Consider the following 26,745-nt stretch of genomic DNA (forward strand, 5'->3'; position numbering starts at 1 on the left):
TTCTGGTCTGGGAAGAAAGTCCCTGCTTGCAGCTTCCTGAATAAGCCAGTGTTCCGAAAGATGCGGGCATCATGCACCTTTCCGGACCAGCCTGCGTTAATGTCTGTGAAACGCCCACGGTGATCTATAAGTGCCTGGAGAACCACTGAGAAATACCCCATGTGATTACTGTATTCGGTGGCTAGGTGGTCTGGTGCCAGAATTGGAATATGCATGCCATCTATCATCCCTCCGCAGTTAGGGAAGCCCATTTGTGCACAGCCATCTACAATGTCACGCACGTTGCCCAGAGTCACGGTCTTTCAGAGCAGGATGCGATTAATAGCCCTGTACGCTTCCGTCAACATGAGTCCAACGGTCGACTTTCCCACTCCGAACTGATTAGCGACCGATCGGTAGCCAGCTTCCATAGTGCAATCGCCACGTGCTTCTCCAATAGCAGGGCAGCTCTCATTCTCGTGTCCTTGCGCTGGAGGCCTGGGGCGAGCTCATCACGCAGTCCCATGAATGTGGCTTTCTTCATCCAAAAGTTCTGCAGCCAGGGTGGATAAAAATCAATGATTTAAAAAAAAAATTTTTTTTTAATTGGATTTTTTTCATAAAATGCTTTTTGAGGAAAAAACCTATCTAAAGATATATCTTTGAACTATAATGTCTCATCATGTAATAGGGATTATAAATTTTAATTCTATAGTATGAGACAATATATTCATGTAATGTTTAAGAAAATTTTTGTAAATGAGTTCCACTAGTTCATGGATTAGGGACCCAATCTTGTGGGGTTCCAGAGTCTTCTATATAGATTATTTAGGTTAATATTTCTATCTACCCAATGGGACTCAGTGCTCAGTCTAGAAGATACCATTAGAGATGCTTAGTTTTGCAGTTCTCAAACTGTAGATTTGTGTCTCCAGAGATAACATGCTTGTTAGCAGCAAAAATGTTTTTAAATAAATAAATAAATATACAGAAGTGAGAAATAACAGACCTCAACCCTATTGTCCCCCTGGAAATTTGTGTACACAGAGTCAATACCTTACCTCTCTCTAAAAGTGCAAAGTTTCAAACAGTTCAATTAATACAAGATCTGGAGAAGGAGAAGAAGTCTGGAGATAAATGTGAGAAGGGAGGGACAGGCAGTAGAAACAAAAGTGAAACTGTTTCAGCAACATATTCCAGAAGTCTTGAGGTCTTTCTGAGGGTAGCCTTCATTGATTTGAGATCTACCATACCATTCTCTCACTAGAAGGGAAAACCTATAATAGCAGCAGGCCGTAAAAGAGACCCAGTTTGGGAATATTTTAACGAAGTTCCTCACCTGTGGGTAAGACAGGCATGCGTGCAAAATGCAAACAGTGCAACAAAGAAATGCAACGCCTGGTTGCCAGAATGAAACATCATGAGAAGTATTCCTTCTTAGGAGGAAGCTGCGTTGAAGATGATGAAAGGAACATGTCTGAACATGCAGGATCTTCAGGTTGGTAAACTTTTTTTTTCATACTTCTTTCTTAAGGACTGCCTGTCTTCCGTCTGGACTATTCTTGAATTCTCATGTTTGAGCAAAAAATATAGTTGTTACTCTATGGTACTATCTTTTTTAGATGCAGTTGTGATAAAAAATAAATTGCTGAAATAGGCAGATCTTCCTTTTACAATTTCACCTTTAAAATAATACTGAGTGTCAGTGAATGCAATGAGTAATACTAAATGAGCAGTATAGTAATAATAATTAAATAACCACATTGACTTATTTTGTTTAGGAGAATCCATCTTCAACATACAGAATTCTGAAGACTATCCACCTTCAAGATCACCATCATTTTCTATAGTTTCAGAGTTAACTGCCAATGATAGTGTTTCAGTCACAGTATATTGCCTGTAGCAAAAAGAAAAAAATCTCCATCATCCAAAAACAACCATAGATAAAACTTTGTGATAAGAACCAGCACATTACAAAAAGAGGTAATTGATGAAAAAAATTGCTCAGTTTGTTTATGCAACAAACTCTCCTTTCCGTATGATTGAGAACCCACACTTCATTAACATGGTTCATTCATTAAAACCAGGATACAGTCCACCCAACAGAGCAGATGTGCAAAAAGTCTAGAGGGTAAAATTGTTAACCTGAGTCTTGATGGCTGGAGCAATGTCCACAATGATCCTGTTGTATGTGCTTGTTTGATAACAGAAGAAGGGAATGTCTTCCTTACAGAAACAATTGATACATCAGGAAATGCACACACAGCAGAATACTTACAAGAAGTAGCAGTAAAAGCTATAACAAACTGTGAAAAAAAAATCAAATGTCTAGTAAACAGCTTGGTCACAGACAATGCTGCAAATGTATGCAAGATGAGAAGACATTATTTAGAAGAGAGTCCCAAGCTAATAACATACGGTTGCAGGGCTCATTTGATGCACCTCCTAGCCAAAGACTTCAGTGTTCCAGAAATAAAGGCTAATGTTGTTGAAATTGCAAAATATTTCTGTAACAACCACTTTGCAGCAACTGCTCTGAAAAAAATGGGAGAAACCAAGCTAACTCTCCCACAAGACGTGCGATGGAACTCAGTAGTGGCCTGTTTTGAGCACTATATCAAGACTGGCCTAATGTGATGATGGTTTGTGAACAAAATTGTGAAAAAAAAATAGATGGCACCGTCACAGCCAAAGTTCTCAACATTGGGCTTAAAAGAAATGTTGAACACACGCTGAGTACCCTGAAGCCTATTTCTGTAGCCTTGAACAAAATGCAGGGAAATAGCTGTTTTATTGCTGATGCTGTTGAAATTTGGAAGGAACTGAGTGAGATCTTAAAAAGAGAAATATGCAATGACAGAGTTAAATTACAAGCATTAAAAAAACGAATGAGACAAGCACTATCTCCAGCTCATTTTCTTGCAAATATTCTCAATACTTGTCAAACCTTAACTGCTGAAGAAGAGGAGTTGGCTATGACGTGGACATCCAGCAATCATCCCTCCATAATGCCAACTATAATAAACTTCAGAGCTAAGGGTGAACCATTCAAGAAATATATGTTTGCGGATGATGTTTTAAAGAAAGTCACACCAGTGAACTGGTGGAAGTCACTTAAGCACTTGGATTCAGAGACTGTTAAAGTGATAATCTCACTTTTAACAGCAGTAGCTTCTTCTGCCAGTGTAGAAAGAATATTTATTCCTTTGGACAAATTCATTCCAAATTGAGAAATCGTTTGGGACCTGAAAAAGCAGGAAAATGAAGGTGAAGACGACTGAGTTAGCTGCAGAAGCCAATATTTTAAGTTTCTGATGTTGACCTGGCTGACATAGTCGATTTAATTTTTGTGATTTTTTTAAAATATTGTATTTAACTATTTTAGTTAAAAATAATTTTAACAAAAACAAACCGGATTTTAAAAAACTTGAATGTTTAACAAAATTCAAAAATTCATATGCTTGTTTTGTTAAAATATTGTTTGTTTTCTGTTGAAGAAAAAAATCCAGAATACATAACGTTGTTGTTTAGTTAAATAAAACAATTTAAATGTCTGTCTGGTGATGTTCTCCTTCTAATACAGCATGGCAAGAAAATCCTCCAAATATTAATGATTAACCTGTTGAACTGGAGATAGTTCACTTCCCAATGACTTCATAAATATCTGCTTCTATTACCTTTGGTAAATGAAATAACCAATCATTCATTTTCTGATATAGCTGTAAACCTAATCTGAAAAGTTTTCAAAATAAATCACTTAAAAATGTATAGTGTGTACCTTCTAAAAATGAAACCTACATCTATCTCTGAGTTGTGAAGAATATGTATTAAGGTTGTAACAACCAACAAGAATGCACTTTTATGTAGAAATCCATGATTTAATCGAGTCTTCCTGACTAGCGATTTAAATCAAATCCACCCTGTCTGCAGCCACTGCTCATCATGCCAGACGTGCATCATATGATCCCGCCACTCAGTGCTTGTTTCCCGAGCTCAAAAGTGGCATTTCACTGTGGTCAGCACCTCCGTGAATGCCACAAGCAATCTTGTGTCATAGCTACTATGTGTGGTGAGATCAATGTCGCACTCCTCTTGCCTTTGTAGTTTAAGGAATAACTCCACTGCCACTCATGACGCGTTGGTCAGAGCGAGCAGCACACTGGTCAACAGTTTGGGATCCATTCCTGCAGCCCGAAGAGGCAGGGCATGCAGTACACAAACCATTGAAAGATGGCGCCAAATGAGGACAGAAACACAGTGATTGCTGGGATGCAAAGCAATGCATCATGGGGCATTGGGACAGGACCCAGGATGTCCCACGACCCCCTCCGCCTTCCCACAACTCTTAGCAGCAGAAGAGGAAGAGATGCTCTGTGGGATAGCTACCCAGAGTACACCACTCCAAATACTGCTGCAAGTGCCGCAAGCGTGAACATGCGATTGTGCAGGCAGCTGACAGTGTGAACACACAACAGCCGTTTCCCTTCAGCGCTCTCTGAGCAGCACTGTAACTGCAGCTGCTGTAACTCTGCCAGTGTAGACATGCCCTGAATTGTGGCTTGGGGCCCTGGTGGTTGTATTTGAGCACAGCTGTGATGTAGGAGCAGCTGCAGAGTCCTAACCTACCTCAGGCTCCTGAAAGGGGAAGAGCCCCGTTGGGCAGGGCACATGAAAGGGATGTACTAAGAAACCCCTCCCCCCTACATACATCAGGGCTGGAGCTGGGGCCTGTGCTTTCTACCAGCCTGTTGAACTGGCACAGGCCATGGCTGTCAGTCACGGCCTAGCACAGAAACGCATATGGCTTCGCCCACTCCCTCCAGGCCTGAACACCCCCGGGGCCTCAATTTCACCATCTATAAAACGGGGTGATGACACCGACTCCTCGGTACGGCGCCCCGTGAGCTACAGGGGAGGAGCGCGGCTGCGGGCGGCAGAGCAGCCGCCGGGAACCCGAGCCGAGGGAAGGCCAGCGCCGCCTTCGGCCTCCCCTTCATAAGGCCCAGCCCGCCGTGCTAATAGCCCCGGCTCAGAGCCTCCCCCCCGAGCGGCCGTTGGCAGCCAACGGGGGCCGAGTCTCCGCAGCAGCCGTGCCGGGGGCACACGGGGAAGGCCTGACAGCCCCGCGCGGCTCTGTTCACATGGAGAGGGGATCGCGCCCTACCAGTGACTTGAGCTTCCAGGGGGAGGGGGCGGCTCGTCTCCCTGGCGCGCGGGGAACAGCAGCGCCAAACTGCCAGTCCCTGCACCCGACTCCCGACCTTCGGTCCCCACCACACCGCGCGCGCTCATCCACCAATCCCGCCCCGCGTGCTTGTTCCTCCTTCCTGCGGCGCTAATAATACTCATTGAAGACACAATGAGGCGTGCTTGCGTCACTTCCGGTGCGGCGCCGCAGTACTACTTCCGCGGGGGGAAGATGGCGACGGTGCCGGCTTCGTTGGCGGGCAGCTTCCAGGGGTCTGTTACTGCTCAGTGGGGGGTTCGCAACCGGGGTATCGCTGAACCGGGGTGGGGCACATCACAGCCCATCCCGGAGCCGCTCTGGCAGCGGCTCCCCCCCGGCTTGGCCCGAGAGCGCCCGGCGGGCGGGGGCACCTGGGAACGGGCCCTCGGGGGACGAACCTGCCCTGGGGGGCTGCGTCCAGCAGATACCCCCGCAGAGCGCCGCGGCCGGAGAGGGCGGAAAGTCGAACCCCGCCCCGGGTCGTGACTCCCCGCCAGTCGCGGCTCGGCAGTGTGGCGGGAGGCCGCTGGGCTGGCGCACTAACGGGGCTCCCTGGCTCGGGGGCGGCCAGGGCGAGGGCGGGCTCCTGTGGGGCCAGGCGCGGAGGGCTGGGTGACCGAGGAGTCCGAGAGCCGGGTGTGCAGTTCCGCTGTAGCCTGAGATCCGCCTCCGTACGCGGGGACATGGCGCGGTCCGACAGCTTCGCTCGCTGTGCAGTGGCCTGGCCGTGAGGCCAGGCTGTCACGGGCCCTTGTTACGCCAGCTCAGCTGCGGCGGCTGTCCTGGGTAATTCGCCCTTATCGCTGGTCTCCCTTCTACACAAGCCCTGCGGGCATCCTTGTCAACCCGCACTCCCTGCATCCTAGGGGGCACTGCAAACGCTGTATTGGTAGCAAGGCAGAGACGTACAGACATGCCACTGGAAGTGAAACTGCTCCTCTGGCCAGACCCTGAGCTCTCGCCCCCCCCAGTCGGTGCAGTTACGCTGGGGGCTCCAGCGCCGGTACATCTGCATGTATTCAGTACCCATTGAGGTGTTCCTCCAGCTGGATGGTTAGTACTAGGATTATGATGGGTGTTAGTCTCCCAGGTTTGTAGGTAGCTATTAAAATTGTAGTTTAAGGTTATTAATGCGCTTTTTGTGACAAGTAACTCAGTGTTAATGTAAGTTGTTGCACTGTGGCAGATACCAGCCACCTTTGTTAGCCTGTTATCTCTCTGTATTATTACTGACATTTAGTAAATGGAGGTGCCTGCTAATGACTAAAATTGACTTAAAATATTGCTTGAATTCCTATTTTTCTTTAAAGGTAGGTGACTTATTGAGGTGAAATTTCACACAGGGTTAATTCTTATGCCCTTTGAGTTTTTCCGTGGTAGCTTTGGTTTGCTTTTTAATAGGAAGTCTCTGAAATTGGGTTCTGACCAAAAAAAATATTGGGGGGGAGTTTTTTACCTTTTTAAAAAGAACAGGAGTACTTGTGGCACCTTAGAGACTAACAAATTTATTAGAGCATAAGCTTTCGTGGGCTACAGCCCACTTCTTCGGATGCATAACCGAAGAAGTGGGCTGTAGCCCACGAAAGCTTATGCTCTAATAAATTTGTTAGTCTCTAAGGTGCCACAAGTACTCCTGTTCTTTTTGCAGATACAGACTAACATGGCTGCTACTCTGAAACCTGTCATTTTACCTTTTTGTTATTGACCAATAGCTCTTCAAAACATTGTCTGGCTACAAAAAAATTGGTAGAGAGGTGTGTATTCTGAGTAGATCTGGTGTAATGTGTAGTTTTAAAAAAAGATTGGATTTAGGGTTATTAGTTATTACTAAAAGTATATACACTGCATATGCTGGCTTAATGGTTCATTGGAATAAGGGACATATGAAATCTTCCCCACCAGGAGCTACAGTTTTCTTCAGATTTTATCCTACAGCAGCAGAGAAAGGCTTATGTAGTACAACAAAGACCATGCATGACAACCTTAATTTTGTCCTGTCATGACAGAAGGCCGGGCAATCTCCCTTTAGCAATCCTTCTGCATCTAACCCTTTACCTTATACCTGTTATCCATAACTAATAGTATTGGGGGAAGAAGTGAAGGAGGAGAAATCTGGCAAAGGGTATGTGCAGAAACAAAATGGGCGGGACAGAGTTGAGGTTGCAGTGCATGGTCTGTGTTTGATATTTGTGGTGGTGAAGAAGTGTGAGTGGAGGAACAGAGGCTATGTACTTTAACATACCCTAACTTTTCCCTGATATTGTGAGTTTGGGTCAGGTATGTTGTGGGGTTAGCAGTCCTGATTAATACACACAAAAATTCACTGTTAAGCAAAGTAACCATATGTATAGGATTGCATATCACCCTATCACTGTCAAGCTAGGGCTACAATGTATATACACTATTATACTATCATCTGAAAAGATGACACAAGTGATGCCTGTCAATTTGCCTCCTTGACAAAGCTTCTTTACAAGAGTTGGAAAAACACTTAATGGGATGAGAACCAGAGCTATGGGAAGATGGCAGTGTTATTTTGTAGCAACTCTCGAGGCTTTTAAATTTGTTTTTGTTCCTCATTGGAACAACACCACCAAAAGTATTCCTTTTAAATTTTTTTAGAAAAACAGAATTGTCAAGGGGAGTCTGCCTGCATGTCAGTTACTCTACAACTTGGTGGTTACTGGTCTGGAATGTGGGAGACTCTGGTTCAAGTCCCTGCTCTGCCTGATTCAGAGCCAAGGTTTTTCATCCCTCAACCCAACTAGAGTCTCCTTCCGGACCTCAAAACCTTCCCAACAAAAGTTTAGTGGAAACAATGTCTTCATGAAACGTTTTAATTTTGACAAAACGTAGTTTGCTGAATTGAAATTTAAATGAAAATGTTCCGACTAGTTATAGTGAGTGCTTTAACGCCTGTCACTTTGTTTTACTTACTGCCTTTCTTCAGATCTGGTTTTTATTCATCCAGGTAAATTGTTTTAGGAACTGGGTATGTTGTAACATAAATGGAAGTGTAGGGTAAGTCTGAGGTTACTTTGCTTTTATTAGCCAGGGTCAATAAGATACAAGGTTAAAACAGTGTACGTTTCTTCTAATGAGCTATTTGGGCACTTGAACCTACCTCCTTTGATTTCAACATCTGATAGCTGAGCATTCTCAGTGAAAGGGTGTTTTACACTGGAATTCACTGGTTTTTCACTGGTCTGACAGGGCCAAAGTATTTCTTTAGTCTGTTAGGATATGGTGAAATTAAAAACTAATTTTTCACATTTGCTGACTCCTCCCTCTAACTTCAAAAGCAGCTAGCAAAACAGAAATTACTACATTTTTATATGCTATCCTTAAATGTGATAGATTGCACTTGAAAATAAAGTAATGAATAAATAGGGAAAAGGTATTAAATCTGTTAGTGTTAATGTAAGTAATTAATGTACTGCTTTGATTCTTTTCTTGTTAGATCATTTGCATATTTTTCAATTAAGGACAGGCTGCCTCAAATCCTAACTAGGGTTATTGATACTTTGCACCGACATAAAAATGAATTCTTTGAAGAACATGGAGAGGTAAGAGTACTGTTGTTTCATATTATTTTTCTCATACTGAAACTTCGTAGAGATCTCTTTTCTGCTTTGTTTTTATTCCTGTTTTCCTCATGTTGTCTTCCCTCTTAATTTTTCTCATGTGGCCCCCCAGCCTTTTCTCTCAACCCCTGAGTTGTCTTTTTGCTCTCCTTTCCTGGTTATTTCTTGTATTTATTAATGTTTTTTCTTGTCTTTCTGGCTCCTGAAACTTCCTCAGTTTTCTCTGTTCTTTGGCTACATGGCTATGTGGCATATCCATCTTGGTCCTTGTGGGGATGGCAAGGTTTCAGGCGGCTGTTCTCATAGACCTGTAGACTTTAATGTCGGAAGAGACCATCATGATCATCTAGTCTGATCTCCTGCACATTGCAGTCTACAAAAACAACAAGGAGTCCGGTGGCACTAACAGATTTATTTGGGCATAAGCTTTCGTGGATAAAAAACTGAAGAAGTGAGGTTTTTTACCCACGAAAGCTTATGCCCAAATAAATCTGTTAGTCTTTAAGGTGCCACTGGACTCCTTGTTGTTTTTGTGGATACAGACTAACACGGCTACCCCCTGATAATTGCAGTCTACAGAACCTAATCTGCCCACTACTGTAATAGACCCCTAACAGTTCTCCCCAGTGAACCAGGCATTTTGTTGAACAGAATGGAGAATAAGCAAAAGGTCCTGCCTCAACATAGAATCAAATAACTTTCATGGCATATGGGGGTTCTTCTAGCTTGGAAGGTGTGAAACTGTAGTGAATGTCAGATGTAGAACAAAAGCTTCACTTAGCATCACTTAGACTTTTGTCTTTGTTCAAGTGCAAGATCCTGAGAGTCTGATATTTATTTGATTTTTAAGATTCAAAACTTATTTCCCTTTGCAGTAAAATTTAGTATGTGGCTATGCAGGAATGTATTTTTGGACTAGGGACACTTATTTTCCATTTTATTTCAGAAAGGCATTGAGGCAGAGAAGAACACTATATCCATCCTCTCTAAGTTAAGGAATGAGCTGCAAACGGACAAACCATTGGTTCCCTTGGATGATAAACTCCCTGATGTTCCACTGTGGAATCAATACCTAGAATATCAACAAAATTTATTAGATGGAAATGAACAGCCAAGCTGGTTTCAGTCCCCTTGGTTATATGTGGAGTGTTACATGTACCGCCGCATTCATGAAGCACTAGTTCATAAGTAAGTATACACTCTAACATGAGATGTTACCCTGTGTATAGTTCTTCTGATTTTTGTGCATCTGAGAAGCGGAAGAAGGGGGAGTAAGGAAAAGGGAGTAAGCTTAAAATTAAGCAATTCTGTTTTAAACATTCACCATCTTTCCTTTTCTTTGCATGCCCCCCCACCCCCCCCCCACCCTCAGATTCACTCACTGTCTTTGGTCATTTTGTTTGTGCTGAAGACCTTGAAGTTTATTAAGTCAGTCAGTTTTCTGCTCCAGTTCTTGTGATTCGCTTTGCTGAGACATCTGAGCCTGACTTTTCAGTTTCTTGCGGAGTAATTCAGGTTGAGAATTAAAAGTTACTGATGCTTCCTACAGGATTATTAGTTTAAAATGCAGACCTTTCTTACAAATGTAGAGCAGTAGTCTTTTTCAATGTTCTACCAACTCCACTGCTAGAAGTCTTAGCAACAATTTCCCTGGTTAAGGTACTAATGAGGCTTTGCTTCCTTTGCAACATAGCATAATTCAAACTCTGATATCCTTCTCTTAATTAAGTAATATGCGAGGTTGAGCTAATGTTTTCGGTGTCCCCTCTAAAAAAGTTAAACTGGCTGGTGTTTTTCATTTGAAAACAAAGGGCCAATCCCGGCTCTCATTTGAAGTTAATGGCAAAACTTCCATTAATTTCAACAGGAATAGTAGCAGGCACTAAAAGATGAAAATGTGGTGGCAGTAGGGTTAGTCGTAATTACACATACGAATACACTTCTTACCTCTGATATTTTTGGGGAAAATTTTCAAAAGAGCCTAATTGAGTTAGGCCTCTATGTCCCACTGACTTTCAGTGAGACTTAAGCACTTCTGAAAATTGTACCCTTTTTGTGTAGAAAAATATGTAAGCCACAATATTAAGAATTCAGTTCTCCAAAACAAAGCTTCACCCCACATACGAAACAAATAATGAAAGCGGGGCTTTGGAGTGGAGCAGTGGAGCTGCTGGTTTTTGCCTGGAGCTGGAGCACAGCTCCAAAGCCCTGAATGAAAGATCATAGTGTGAAAGAAGCCTTCTAAAATTTTCACTTGTTCTATGTCACACAAAGAGCTCTGTAAACTAAATGGGTAAATTGTTTTTAGTTTCCAAAATGAGGTGGGGAAAGAACATTTTTCCAAACCAGAAAATGTCAGTTTCGGTGTCAGTTGCACTTTTGGGAATCCATTCATTGTATTTCCTGTTATTTTGGAATTGTGTTCTCTAAATCTCCCTCCACACCAAAAGTGAAGAATTCTTTTGTAATCTCTTAGGGAAAGTTAACAACATGAAGGGCTTTTTTGTTCATCAAATCAAAATCCTGGAGGATCTTTGACTAAAACTTTTTTTTTTTTTTTTTGGCGTGGTATATGGAGTCATTTGTCAAAAAAAATGTATATCTTTTCCAATACATTATAAAGGTAAAGTGTTGGGGTTTTTTTAAGTTTAACAGAAGAATTATGCTAATTTTTAGAATGGTCCAGATGAAAATTTTTCACAAGACCAACCCCTTCCCTTCATAAAGGGTTTAGGTATGTCCATGTGAAAAGTTGCCACACAACCATAAATACAAATGTACTGAAAAAAACTGGACCAATTATTTAACCTTAGTTGGCTTGTCACCGTTCATCAATTTGTCTCTCATAGATTGAAAACCCTCAAGGGCAGCTAAAGTGTATATACAGTGCCCCATATCATGGGGGGGAGAAGGGGCCCATCGTGATTGAGACATTTGGCCACGACCATAATATATATGGTTGTTATTGATAAATATCTGTAGGTGCTGCTTAAAATACATGAGACAGAATACCAGACGAAGTAAGTATTACTGGAGCCATGTAGGAGTCTGGCATACCACATTACTCTAGAAGTTCAGATTAGGACCCCAAGTTTAACATTCATCTAAAAAACCAAGTTATGTTTAACACTTTTGCTGCTGCTGCTGCTAGAGAAAATGGAAAGCGCATTAATATTCATATCTTTTCCCTTCTATTTTAGTCCTCCTATTGATGACTATGATGTATTTAAAGAAGCAAAGGTTCAAAGCTTCTTTGAGTCCCAACAAGCTATTATTGCCTTATGCACTTACTTGCAGGAAATTCTTAAAATCATTGAGGACCTAGATGAAAAACAACTTCAGGAAGAATTTTTTAAGCTGCTGCAGGTAAACTTGGCATTTCTTATTCACAGTTTCTGCCTGTGGCAAGTTACAAAATTTGAGTTCTGCAGAACTTAAACTTTAAACTTTAAAAAAATTCTAGGCCTTATGTTTGCAAATATCCTATCATATGTTGACTGATGCAGTTTACTTTTGAGTCTGCAAACATTTCTTGTGCCTCTGCTGCTAGCTAAAGATCTGAGCAGCAGAGTGAAACTAACAAGACTCTGGTTAGATATAGTGTTTTTGAATAAGGCCTGGTCTACACTAACCCCCCAATTCGAACTAAGGTACGCAACTTCAGCTACGTGAATAACGTAGCTGAAGTCGACGTACCTTAGTTCGAACTTACCGCGGTCCAGACGCGGCAGGCAGGCTCCCCCGTCTACTCCGCGTACTCCTCGCGCCGAGCAGGATTACTGGAGTCGACGGCGAGCACTTCTGGGTTCGATTTATCGCGTCCAGACAAGACGCGATGAACCCAGAAGTTCGATTGCCTGCCACCGAACCAGCGCGTAAGTATAGACAAGCCCTAAGACCACATGAGTAGCCATGTAATTGACAAGAATCATGTCAATTCCATGCTGCTGGTGGTCTATTACATGTTCCAAACCCTGCTTATTCTTTTTCATGTACATCCAGTGTTGCCATCCCCAAGCATTCAAAAGTCATGAGTCAGGCTCCAAAAAGTCATGAGATTTGCTTAAGTCATGCTGTACAAAAATTATTGTTGTGGTGTTATTTACAACTTCAAGCTTTTGTCTCTAATCATTAGGGACAATTTAGTTATTTAACTGAAAGTTGAAGTTCTCACAATCTCATTGCCCTAGGAGCTGAGGCTTTAGGAAAACACCAAATACCATGAGACTTAATAAAATCATAAGTTGGCAACGCTACATACCTAGCTGTTTGTTGAAACTTCATAAAAGAGCACATTTTCATATTCTTGCAATATAGATCAACTTATCAAACTCCAGGTAATCAAAACTCACTTATCCTCCCATTATTAGTCCTATGTGTACTCCTGCCAAGGCTTTTTGGAGTTGTGTGTGTATATAATATAAATTTCTTTAGCTCTGTCAGTGTGTTTATACCAAACCTAATCTGTCATAAGCCCAAGATAAAGATGAGAAAGAGGCTTGTATTTCCCCCTTCCAACTCATTTCTGGTGTCTCTTTGGAAGTGAAGAGTATTGTTTTGGTTTCTCTCCCAGAAATCATTCTGAACTCTTTATGTACAAAATGTTGAGCTTTAATAGGGAGTATGTATGTGGAGTCAGGTCCCACTGTCTCTAGAACAAAACAAAATACTACAGAATAATGAGATTTAGCAAAATGGACTTTTTTCTCTTCAGGTTTCATTGTGGGGGAATAAGTGCGACCTCTCCATTTCAGCTGGTGAAGACAACTCTCAGAAAGCCAGTCCTCTAAAATCGGTGGACAACTTGAAAACCTTCATCTTAGTGGATGATACGGAAAGCATTTGGTCACTGCTTATTAACAACAAGAAAAGAAGAACTTCAGAAGAAATTACTAGAGTTGACATAGTCCTGGATAATGCTGGATATGAACTTATTACTGATCTAGTACTGGCTAACTTTCTGTTATCATCAAAGTTAGTAACTGAAATCCATTTCCATGGAAAGTGTATTCCATGGTATGTATCGGATACTACAAAACAAGATTTTAACTGGACTATTAAACAGCTGCAGTCCGCTAATAATAGGTGGATGTCTAGGTGTGGGATGAACTGGGAGGGCAGTATTAAAAAAGGAGTTTGGGTTTACCATGATCACATGTTTTGGACTCTGCCACATGAATTTTGTAGTATGGCTCAGGTTGCTACTGACTTGTACACTGAGCTGCAGAAGTCACATTTAATTATTTTTAAAGGTGATCTGAACTACAGGAAACTAACTGGAGATAGAAAATGGGAGTTTACTGTTCCATTTCATCAAGCCTTAAACAAATTTCATCCTGCACCTCTTTGCAGCTTGAGAACACTAAAATCTGATGTTCAGGTTGGTCTGAAACCTGGACAAGGTGAGCAGTTTGTGACTTCTGAACCTGACTGGATGATATGTGGGAAATATGGAGTAGTTCAGTTTGATGCATCTTTGTGATTCAGCTGTGAGGTTGATAGTTCACCTAGGGATAGGTTTAATTTGCACTGTTTCAGAGAGCTGTACTTTTGCTGTTCAATTTTGGGCTCTTTGTTTACCTGCTTCTGGCAAGTGGCTTGTTACTACTGATTTACAAAAGATAAAGATGCTGTGCAACAGTTCACAAACTTTCCTTTTAACACTTAAGTTATTAAATTGTAGATATTTTATGATCTAAAATGTCAACAGATGTTGCAGATGAACATGACTTCAATTGTCCCTAAGAATACTTTATTTTTCAGTAAGTAAAGAGAATTAATGCTCAGTGGAAGTTACAATTTACTTTAGTAACTGGTTCCACCTTGGCATGCATTTACTGTTCCAGTACTGTTTGGCATTTTCAAGTGCCATATGTTGCATGGTACTTAATTTTTTTTTTTTGAATGCATGAATCTAACTTCTGGGTTTTCTGCATCACTGCAGCAGAGGTCTTATTTTAAAGCTGTTTGATTTGTCTCTCTCAAAGAGTATTTTACATAAATTGACAATGTTTTCTCATCTGTGTGGTCAATATGTGCAAATAGTTCTCTTTAATAGTTTTTGCCATTCTGAAAGCTAAGTAGGTGTAGTCAGCAGTGGGTTAAGGAAGGATCATTTGGGGTGAGACCATGGTCCTGTAAAGAAGCCTCAGATGCCCAACGGAGTCAGAGCAGTAAGACACAGGTAAGTAGTGCCAGCTAGCTGTCTGCCAAGTGCGGTAGTCCCCCTTCCCCCCCCCCCCCCCCCCATGACAAGGTCAGACTCTGAAATTGGGAGTAAGAGTCCATCTTTAAAGATGTTGGAAGAATTGTTTGAGACTGTGACAAGCCAGGGTTGTGATTTCCTCCCCCCCCCCTGCCCCACTTCTTGCGAACACATACTCAGTCTTGCTCTCACAGCTAAGCTGTGCCTTTACTGCTGCTACCCTGTGCGACTGCAACTACACTGCTGTTTATACTTGCACTAGCACAATGAGAGCTAGCACGAGTATGTGTAAGTGAGCAGGGAAACCACACCCCTGGTTGTGAGGGAGCAGATACCTTGGTAAACTCATTCAGGATTTCTGCTTAATCCTTCTTTGTAGTAGAGATGGCACAGGTAGCAATATGTACAATTAAATTTGTCTGACTTTCCATTAATGATGCAACCCTATTTTAGCTGCTTATAACACTGCAAGGTATATCTGTTTCAGCTGAGATTTCTGTGCTGGGTGTCTGCCTCCTGCTGATTTTTAGTTTCAGCAAAAATGGTTCAGCTTTTCTCAGAACAAGGTTAGGGGAAAAAATATTGAGCATTCTCAACCCAGCAGCCCTATGCTGGAGAAGGATTTTCCCTAGAGTTCCTCCTCCCAGCAACCAAATGTTGGGAGCAGGAACTGAGAGCAGTGGTATTTTTCTTTCCTATGCTATTGAAGTCCATGCAGTGAGGTGGTGGCAGTGGTCTTATTGTAATAGAGGGGTGAGAAGCTAGGCCTAGGGAAGGGGTAGGGCAGGCAGTCTCAGATGAGCTGGGTGTAGCGGGGGTGCTGCATGTATGGGGGGAGGGGGGACTGGGACAAGGATAGACTGGAAGGACAAGGGGAGAAGGGTCTGATGCGGGGGAGAAGTACGCACCGGGGTCTAACCATTATTGCACAGGCCCCTCAAAACATGGACTAAATCCCAAATTCCTGTGCTGTCAGCAAATAGCAGTGCAACCTCCATTTCATCTCCCTCTAATAGAGAGTGCATGTACAGGGTGACAACCTACCACTGCTGTGAATTACTGTTAGCTCAAGCAGAAGATATCTGTGAGGTGGGTCTAAAGGTTCCCGCTCTGCTGATGACTGCTTGGGTCTCACTGTGAGCCACATGTTGGAATTTTTTTTCCCAATTTGCTTTTTTTTTTAAACTTAGGATATTACAAATACAAAATCTACAGAAAGAACATTAAGGTTTAAAAATGAAGCACTCAACAGCTAGGAAATACCAGAATACCAGGAAGAATTGTCCTGTGGTTAGGGTGCTAGCCTGGGACTCAGGCCTCTGTTCTGTTGCCTGCTTTCACAGATTTTCTGGGTTACTGTGGATATGTCACATAAAGTGGGCCTCAGTTCCCCATCTGTATAATGGAGATAGTAGTATTTCCCTACCTCACAGGGGTGCTATGAAGCACTCAGGTTCTGCAGTAATAGGGGCTATATAAGTGCCTTAGCTAGAATTAAGGTTGCCTAGGCAACTGTCATTCTCTTCCCCCACCCTTGAGCATATGTTTTGATAGTCTTTAATTACATGACATCCTATTTTTTTTGCATGGTACCTCTACCCCAATGCTCACTTGAAGAGCAGCTGGTGGATTTCATTTTTTGTCATTGTCCAGTATGTGACCCCATGCTTTAATTACTGCACACTATTCAAACCTTGCTCTGAATATAGAAGTATTAATCAGAGTGCTTCTCAAATATTAATGAATGTTTCAACCTCTGAAGTTAGGTGGTGGTATTCCCATTTTACAGATAAGGAATCGAGGCAAAGAGACTAAGGTAAAAATATACACTAGCTTTGGGTGTACCATTTAAGATGCCTAGGGACTGACTCTTTTCAGAAAACTTAGTATTTTATAGAACTTTATATATTCAGAACACATCTCCCATTTAGCTCAGTTGCAGCTGTGAGTGCTTAGAACTTCTTCAGTCAGACCCCTGGGTATCTTATTGGCCACCTTGAAAATGAGGAACACAGTGACCACCTGTAAAAAGTTTAGTTTAAGTGTCTTGCCCAGCATCACCCAGGAACTCTATAGTAGAGACTCCAGTACTCCAAGGAGCATTCCATCCTCCCTAAACTATGAAAATAGCCTTTCTCTTCCTGCATTCCTCTGCCTCATTCACTACACACCTTCCAACTTCTGAAACAAATGAGGCAGGGATCTAACAGCTAAGAGCATCATTAGCAACACAACCACTAGTCATTCTCAGGACACATCCTGTACGCTAAATGAGGAAGGGTGGAAATAATGGTATGTAATAATGTAATTAAAGACGCCATCATAATTCACACCCTAAAGGAGGCCACATTAAGATTACACAGGCAACCTTAATTCTGGCACTTCCTAATTTGAAGGCTTGACTTTGCACCTTAACAATCATTTAAGGTAGTTTTTATATGTAATACTGAATACACAGCAGAACCTTACTGAATTGCTACTGGGCTTGCAGACTAACTGCCTTCTCCTAAAAAACTAACAGTGTTGTATCCCATTCAAACACGTCATAGTAGACCCTACCTATTACAATAAGATACTTCATCAGAAAAATGTGCTTAGTTGTTAGGAGCAAAGTATATTGTGAAGTATTTTCCTGAATGTTTATTAATCACTCCTTTGTAATACGTAACTTGCAGTATGCCTGTGATTAGGGGGAGCCTAGTAATTCTTTTTATTAATGTAGGAACAAAATAGAATGAGGATATACTTTTAATACCTCTGTTTAGGGAAATGCTTCCTGCACTTACATTATATCTATGTAATTATTCTAACATTGATTGCATATTATAATGACCTAACAGCCCACTGTGGATTTCTAAACCAATTTCTTGGGCTTTTCCTTGTGTGCCATTTGAATTTTCATACCAGAGAAGGGCATTTCTAATCATCACCAAGATATGGGCATTTCCATCCACCACCTGAGCAAGTGTAGCTTTAACGCATACTTTTTGAATTTTGAACTATAATGGTGGCTCTTACCTATAATCATACAAACTCCAGGAAAATCATTTGTTGCACACACAGTTCGCAGCCTCTGGAAATCAGTAAGTCAACATTAATGTATAAAAAGTTGTAAACATATTTCTCAAAAGACAAATCAGGTATTAAAAACATGCAATACATTTATAAACTTGAAACTCAAGTATGGGTTTCTTCAGTAAGAATGATTTATGCTGAACTGTAATTTCCCTTTCATCAAAATAGATATTATTTTGTCAAACCTTAAAAAGAATCTTCAGACAGACAACACCTAACCTTTGAACAAGAGTCTTACAATACATTTCCATTCGTTTTAAAATGTTAGTCTGTTCCTTCCACTTAATTATGAATATTTTTGAATGGAAAAAGCAGACCTTTTTATATAAGCACAGGATTAGAACTGCAGAAATCTTTCTTTTCAATTTATACTGGTTGTTTATAGGCTTTTGTACTAAAACTTCTTTTAGTGAAAGAAAAGGTAGATTTAAGGTGGGGTCAGTCTCAAATTTACCTTCAAGTTTGCCTCCAACACATCCTGTCCCAGCTTAGTAAAACTTCCATATTTCCCTTATTTCAAGAATTGTTCCATGTTAAATGTAGGACATGTAAAGACGTGGGCAGTCCCTTTGCACCCCAGTGTGGTGCTGTAGATGTGCCCCATCTTAATTTCCCCTGATTGGGTGGCAATAGATTTCCATTTTAAAAGCCCAAGGCAAGGAGAAGACAACACAAAAGAACAAAATGGTATGTCCCTTTTAAAATAAGGCTTGGGGGCAGCAGCAATTGCAACAAACATTCATAAGTCCTCACCTCCAGACCTTGGTTGAGAGCTCTCACCTTAAAGCCCATAATACCAAGTCTTTGAACCCTGGTCTACACTACCAACTTATGTTGGTATAACTGTCATTCCACGCCCATGAGCAATGCAGTTATACTGACCTAACTCCCAGTGTATATAGTGCTATATTGATGGGAGGTCTTCTTCCTTTGACATAGCTACCGCCCCTTGGGGAGGTGGAGTACCTATGCTGATGGGAGAAGCTCTCCCATAGACATAAGTAGCATCTTCATTACACGCTACAGCTGCACCCGTGCAGCTACAGCACTGTAAATATAGACAAGCCTTGAGTGTCATAGGGCTGATCCTCTGGAGCCTGAGAGAAACCATCACCCACTGCAGCATGCACAGGTTCTTCACCTCCTCTTCCTGTTTATATATCCCAGCCATAGGGCAGGGCTTCCTTGATTACACCCTAAGCTGTTCCAAATGTTGGCTGCAGCCTGTCCCTTAAAGGGATAGTACACTCCTTCATAGGGCATAACCAAAAAAGAGTTCCTAAAAATATATATAAAACCAGTTAGTCTCTGCCCAACAGCTTTTAATGTTAATTCATCTTGCAAGTTAAAATGTTTAAGGATGTGGTGCAGTAGCCCTAAACCTCCTTCAACTGCATATGTGCTAATGACTCTCTCTCCCAAAATATAATACCACATACCAAATTTCTGTTATCTTAGCAACAGTGTTTCCCAAACCCAAAGGAACTCCAAGAACTTAAAGGAAGAGAAAAACAACTTAATATTTTCCCACTAAGCATAATTGAAGTCTCTCCCCAATAATTCTCTTAAAATGTACTAGTCTATTGCTGCCATCCTGAAGTCTCTTATTGGTGTATATATGGTTGGAATTGAAACAATTCCTTGCAAGTTCAGACAAAATTTCCACTTATACTTAAACCACTTAACTCCTTGCTCCCTGACAAATTGGAATCGTTCAGACAACATAGAGAGAACCGTCACTCTAGTTAACTGAACAAAACGTTACGGTTGTTCTTTCAAAAGTTTACAACTGAACATTGACTTAATACAGCTTTGAAACTTTACTATGCAGAAGAAAAATGCTAATTTTGACCATCTAAATTTAAATGAAACAAGCACAGAAACAGTTTCCTTGCCTTGTCAAATCTTTTTTAAACTTTCCCTTTTTTTAGTAGTTTACATTTAACACAGTACTGTACTGTACATACTTTTTTTTGTCTCTGCTGCTGCCTGATTGCATACTTCCAGTTCCAAATGAGGTGTATTCGTAACTTTGGTGTTCATAATTCCGAGGTTCAACTGTAGCTAGTACAAGATGTTTTACAGAAAAGGGTAAAAGCTTCCATAAGGTGATTAAAGTGATAGCAAATAGACCAAAGTTGATTACCTAGCAAATAAACAAAAATGCACACTAAGCCTAATATAATAGATAGGGTTTGAATTAAGCAGTGTCTCACCCTGTTAGATAGTATAAACAGCCCACCAAGGTTTTCTACACCGGCTTTCTTCTTTCCTGCCTGGGACCAGCACTTCCCCCAGTTCAGTTTTTGTTCCTCAGATATTCTCTTTTGTGGGGAGTGAGGCCAGTCATGATGTCATTCTCCCCCTTTTATATCTTTTTTTCAACTTGCTGGAAAGATCTTTTGCTGTGACCTGGGTCAAACCGTTCCCACTGTGTAGTGCTAGCTCTGAGAAAGGTTCCTGTTGTACCCAGTTCCTGGGGTAATCCTTGTGTATTTCCTCAATGGGCCATCAACATTGTTTGGCCTTTTCATTGTTGTACCTGAAAGTCTGCTTGTGGGTGTTCCCAACCTCACAATATGTTACAGGAGCACATACATAGCAAAACTTCATAACTGTATATACGATAGCACATACAATTTACCAGGATATTAATGTTCAACAGATTAAGACTTTTAGAATAACGAGTAGTCTGGTGGCACCTTAAAGACTAACAGATTTATTTGGGCATAAGCTTTCATGGGTAAAAAAACCACTTCTTCAAATGCATGGAGTGAAAATTACAGAAACAGGCATAAATATATATTGGCACAGGAAGAGAAGGGAGTTACTTTACAAGTGGAGAACCAATGTTGAAGGCCAATTTAGTTAAGGTGGATGTGGTATACTCCCAATAATTGATGAGGAGGTGTCAATATCAAGAGAGGGGAAAATTGCTTTTGTAGTGAGTCAACCACTCCCTGTCCCTATTCAAGCCCAAATTGAAAGTGTTAAGTTTGCAAATGAATTGTAGCTCAGTAGTTTCTCTTCAACAATTTTTACCCCAGCATCAACCTCAGCCTGGACCAGTCCACACAAAAGATCCACTTCCTGGACACTACAGTGCAAGTAAGTGATGGTCACATAAACACCACCCTATACCAGAAACCGAATGACTGCTATACTTACCTACGTGCCTCCAGCTTCCCTCCAGGACACATCACACAATCCATTGTCTACAGCCAAGCTCTAAGATACAACCGCATTTGCTCCAATCCCTCAGACAGAGACAAACACCTACAAGATCTCTATCAAGCATTCTTAAAACTACAATACCCACCTGGGGAAGTGAGGAAACAGATTGACAGAGCGAGATGGGTACCCAGAAGTCACCTACTACAGGACAGGCCCAACAAGGAAAATAACAGAACACCACTGGCCATCATGTACAGATCCCAGCTAAAACCTCTCCAGTGCATCATCAACGATCTACAACCTATCCTGGAAAATGATCCTCCAGTCTCACAGGCCTTGGGAAGCAGGCCAGTCCTCGCTTACAGACATGCCCTTCAACCTAAAGCAAATACTCACCAGCAACTACACACCAAACCACAGAAACAGTAACTCAGGAACCAATCCCTGTAACAAACCCCGTTGCCTTCTCTGTCCCTATATCTACTCTAGCGACACCATCATAGGACCCAGCCACACCGTCAGAGGCTCAGTCACCTCTACTAATGTGATATATGCCATCATGTGCCAGCAATGCCCCTCTGCCATTTACATTGGCCAAACCGGACAGTCTCTACGTAAAAGGATAAATGGAGACACATCAAACATTAGGAATGATAACATACAAAAGCCAGTAGGAGAACACTTCACTCTCCCTGGACACTGAATAACAGATTTAAAAGGAGCCATTCTTCAAACCAAAAACTTCAGAAACAGACTTCAAAGAGAAACTGCTTAGCTACAATTCATTTGCAAACTTAACACCATCAATTTGGGCTTGAATAGGGACAGGGAGTGGTTGACTCACTACAAAAGCAATTTTCCCCTCTCTTGATCTTGACACCTCCTCATCAATTATTGGGAGTGTACCACATCCACCCTGGCTGAATTGGCTTTCAACATTGGTTCTCCACTTGTAAGGTAACTCTCTTCTCTTCATGTGCCAATATATATTTATGCCTGTTTCTATAATTTTCACTCCATGCATATGAAGAAGTGGGTTTTTTACCCATGAAAGCTTATGCCCAAATAAATCTGTTAGTCTTTAAGGTGCCACCTGACTCCTCGTTGTTTTTGTGGATACAGACTAACATGGCTACCCCCTGATACTTGACTTTTAGAATGATACTTCACAAGGCATACCTTGTAGAAAACATATAATTATATCATCATGGTGAATATGGGGTGCAGGGTGTCACAACCATGTCTTCCTATGTGTTTCTTACAATGCCTAACTCAGTGAGGCCCCAATTCTGATTGGATCCTCTAGGTGTTACCATAAATAATTATTGATTTGTTTTGACATCTTGAGCAATCCCATGCCTCCTCTTTATTAGCTACTGTCATGATTCAGAGTTGAGCTTCAGTGATGATCTCTGTCCCATTCTCGGGGTGGGCACTCTTTTCAAGTGACAGATGTCGATCTGTACTTCTCCCAGAGTGGAACTCCACAGTTCACCTCACTTTAGATTGGTTCACAAGGCTACAACACGCTCTGCTCCCACTATACTGCACCAGTTATGTATGGTGCTTGCTGCCTTATACCCCTCATGGGACACCTTTTGCTACCTTTGTCTAGATGGAACCCTGAATTTCTACCTCTCTCCGACTGGATCCCAGGGCAGCAGTCCCCTGTTCCAACCATAGTAATACTACAGGTCCAATTGTACTTGGCACCTGCAATATACTTCCCTTCCAGAACCTATGACTAGCAGCTGATTAAAGAGATTCAAAACAGTTCCTTCCAAACATATGTACTGTCTACTCAACCAAAGGTTCCGTTATGCTGGAGGTTGGGCAGCTCCCACCAATCATATCTGTGATCTATGGGTGAGGCTAAGATTTTGTCACATATTTTTAGTAAACGTCATGGACAAATCACGAGCATTAAAGAAAAATTCATGGAAGCCATGATGTTTATTAAAAATATCTGTGACAAAATAGGGTTCTGTGGGTCCCCACGCAGCCCACAGCGGGGGCCCTTTAACCACAGCAGGGGCAGCTGCAGGGTGGCTGGGAGCTCCGGTGTCCCCTGCCGCCTGCAGCAGCTGAGAGTGGAGGGAGCCCCCTGCCCTCCCCCACCTGCAGCAGCTGGGGGCGTTGGGGTACCCCTGCCTCCCACAGCTCTGGGATTCCCCCACCACCTGCAGCAGACAGGAGCTGTGGGGTTCCCCAATAGCTCAGGGCTTCCCCTGCTGCCTGCAGCTCAGGGCTTCCTGCGGCAGCTGGGAGCTACTGGGTTCCCTTGCCACTTGCAGCATCCGGGAGCTGTGGGGTTCCCCCGCTGTGGCTGGGAGCTCACTGGCCCTGCAGGCAGTGGGGGACTCTGCAGCTCCTGACCATCACAGGCTGAAATCATGACTTTCACGACCTCTGTGACTAAATTATAGCCTTATCTATGGACAATCGCACCACCTCACTGAAGCTATTGGTCATGACAGCTGCCTTCCACAAATGATGGAATAATTAAATGCCTCTCTATTTAGTGATAGCTGAAACAATGGAAAACCACGGCTCAAGAATTAGACTGCATGCAAGCCTGGACAGTTGCTGGGCCATGTGGCCAAAGCGGTTTCCCGGGGTCCCATAACAATATGCTGGGGTTGGGGATTTAATTTGATTACAGTTGTGTGTCTGATCAGAAGCAGCTAAGAAAGCATACAGAGAAGGCAGTAAGGAAGCCCTAGAGACAGCCAGAATAAAACATACAGCATGGTCCTGAGAAAAAAAGCTGAGAGTGCTTGTGGGAAGAGTGCTGCCTGGAAAGAGGCTTGGAACTGTGAGCAAAGAAATTGTCTCCTACTATTTGATTCCTACTGTGTTCAGGGAAACAGGACAGTGTGTACATGCTTTGTAAATAAACAGGATTGCGTCAAAGAAATACCTGACTTCATCTATTTCTCCTCCTAATGGAACAACCCCCAAGACATCTGTTTTTTGTTTTATTTGTTTACTGTTTCCTCTTTAAATTTTGTAGTCCTCTTAATTTAGGCATATTTTACCTCCTGTGCTGTGTTCTTTCTATTGGTTTTACTCAGGCTGAATTTCCACTTTTTGAAAGACATCCTTTTAGTTTGAATAAACTTTTGTACCTTGCCCTTTAACCTCATTGTGTTTCTTCTTCCTGTCTCATTTAGGTATTTGCATAACTTCAGCACCTCAGTTAAACTGAAGTATAAGTAGCCTCCATGCTGATTCCAAGGATTTTAACTTAACTTTTGTCTTTATGATCTTTCTAAGTAGCTTTCTCCTTTAAAATCTCTATATAGATATAAATATACCTTTCAATGTGTTACTATGGTCTAAATCAAGAATAAACTTTTTCTGTTTCAAAACCAGCTTTTCAAACAAGCAACCATCTTGATGAGTGTTTTGTTTTGTTTTTTCCCTCTGAACTGTCTTGATTTGACTTTTGCCCAACTAATCTTTGGGTAGTTGTAATTACCATTAATAGAATTTGTGGCCTTCATTTTCTTTCAACTTTGTGCACTCATCAATGTTCTGAACTGGAAACCAGTATCACAATCCCAATGTTATGTTTGTATTCTGATTATATAGGATTTCTCTCCATAAATATTCTATTACATGATCTAGTCAAACCCTTTTTTAAAAATTTCATTAGAAACCATAAAATCTTTTAAGACCTACTTTCTAGTCTCTACAAACTAGTCTGGATTTTGAGTATGATTCTTGAACCCCAATGTATTACAGTATTCACTCAATGTCATCCCATCATATTTTAGAACATACTTTAAATGCAATGTAAATGTAGTATTTGTTGCATCAGATAGACTCCTGTCTTTTTCCTTGTTGTTTCTTGCCAGTGTTCCAATGCAAACTGTTAAACGCTAGGTTCAATCCACAGTTACTCTGCTCCAAAAAGCAGGTCTGAAAGTATCCTAATGAAAGTTATTATTTAAATATTTGGATACTATTCTGGATTATAGTTATTAAATATCTCCATGCTGATTGGTAAACTAGATAATGTTATTGCAATATGAGAAACATTTTGTAAAATCTTTCCAAGGGATATAAATTTTTCCAGACAATTGAGACATAGCTAGCTTAAAGTTACAAAACCAAGCTTTGATGCCAAATGAGAGGGGAATGATCTGTAAAAATAGGCTGCTAGTACACAAAGTTTTGTCTGCCCTTGTTCTGTCCAACTCTCATGAAAAATAAAATAATTGCTATAAGCCCCTTTAAACCAACAAACACATTTTCTTAGGTGTTTAATAAAAACAGAGTGGAAAGTCCTTTCAAGCTATATGCAGAATTAGTCCATATCAGTACTTGGATAGGTTACCTCCCAAGAGAACCAGGGTGCTGATGATGTGGTGTTGGTGACTTATTAAGTGGCACTCTTCCTTCTAAGTCAATACTGAGCAAATGCTCCATTGTGATGACAGGGATTAGTAAACTGCTCAATTTGCAAGTCTTTCAATAGGGACTGAAAGCTTGTGATCAGTGAAAAATTTAAGACTTTTCTTAGAATAGGGTTGTTAAACCTGTTGCTTTAGGTAATTGCATTGTCTATTCTAAATTATTCCTGCAGTTTTGAGTGGATGGTATTTTATTTCCTGTCCTAAATAGCTGTATACTACTGTGCACTGTTATGAGGCTGCCATGTTCCATACAGGTGGCTGTGTTTCTATTGCTGGTGAAATTATTCCTCTATACATTGTAAAGCACTTTGTTTTTTTAAATAAAAGGCATTATGTAAACATGTTTAGTATTTTATTGAAAATACCACTAAACAGCAGTCCTTTAGCTGAATGAATGCTTCCTTGATATTTTCTCAAAGGAGTCCTAATGAGGTGTCTTCAGATAGCTCAATGGTGGCTATGTCATGAGGTCCTGAGGATGTTGGATAGAAAATATAGAAAAATGTCAGGTCTGTAGCTGTAACATGGATTCAGTATTCTCTCCTTTTTTCCCTTGCAGAAAAATATTTTTTTTTAAATAAAAATCTAGACTTTTGTAGAAATGCTCATTTCTATTTGGTACCCACTTGGCTATTGTTTTTATTCATGAAGAAAATCTGGAAAGAGAAAATACACTTCTTAAGGAATGGTTGGGGTTTGGGGCATTCCAAGGATTAGAGGCCTAGACTGTTCCCCTAAAATAGCATCTTTGAGTGAGTGTGCTACTCAGTTAACCATTGTTTGTAGTGGAGCTGATTTTTTTTTTTAAATTATGCAACAATAGATGTAGCATGCCACCTTTTGAGAGAAATCTTCATTGCACTTCATTCCCAGTCCAGTCTGTGAACAAGTATTATTTTTAGGAATTTTGACGGTTTGCTGTTTGTCACAGCTACACAACAGGGGACTGATTTGTTTTCTTTCGTTTTTAAATCTGATGTTTTTAGTGTTCACTTTTTTGGATTATCCACCATCATGCATGCTATTTGTTCTGAGGGCAAGAGAAAGACTGAGATGTTCAGGCTTATTAAGCACATATGT

General features: G+C 41.4%; 2 protein-coding genes across 2 annotated transcripts in view; one reads left to right on the plus strand and one right to left on the minus strand.

Moving 5' to 3' along the window:
* The window catches only part of RMND1 (required for meiotic nuclear division 1 homolog), a 41,851-nt gene extending 36,631 nt beyond the window's left edge, over positions 1-5,220 (minus strand). The window contains exon 1 of the mRNA XM_065401174.1: positions 5,144-5,220. The gene's annotated coding sequence lies outside the window, so the exon portion shown is untranslated. The remainder of the gene's footprint in view (positions 1-5,143) is intronic.
* Positions 5,221-5,367: 147 nt separating this feature from the next.
* ARMT1 (acidic residue methyltransferase 1) lies at positions 5,368-14,809 on the plus strand. The gene is made up of 5 exons (XM_065400848.1): positions 5,368-5,439; positions 8,667-8,772; positions 9,737-9,978; positions 11,991-12,156; positions 13,505-14,809. The coding sequence occupies exons 1-5, from the start codon at positions 5,399-5,401 to the stop codon at positions 14,270-14,272; spliced, it is 1,323 nt and encodes a 440-aa protein (XP_065256920.1). The 5' UTR covers positions 5,368-5,398; the 3' UTR covers positions 14,273-14,809.
* The last annotated feature ends 11,936 nt before the right edge of the window (positions 14,810-26,745 follow it).

The sequence above is a fragment of the Emys orbicularis genome, chromosome 3, assembly GCF_028017835.1.
Source record: "Emys orbicularis isolate rEmyOrb1 chromosome 3, rEmyOrb1.hap1, whole genome shotgun sequence".
Taxonomy (NCBI): Eukaryota; Metazoa; Chordata; order Testudines; family Emydidae; genus Emys; species Emys orbicularis.

Coding starts and splice junctions, on each gene's coding strand:
- ARMT1 (XM_065400848.1), top strand. CDS start 5,399: ATGGCGACGGTGCCGGCTTCGTTGGCGGGCAGCTTCCAGGG. Junction 5,440..8,666: donor TTGGCGGGCAGCTTCCAGGG/GTCTGTTACTGC, acceptor TTTTCTTGTTAG/ATCATTTGCATATTTTTCAA. Junction 12,157..13,504: donor AATTTTTTAAGCTGCTGCAG/GTAAACTTGGCA, acceptor TTTTCTCTTCAG/GTTTCATTGTGGGGGAATAA.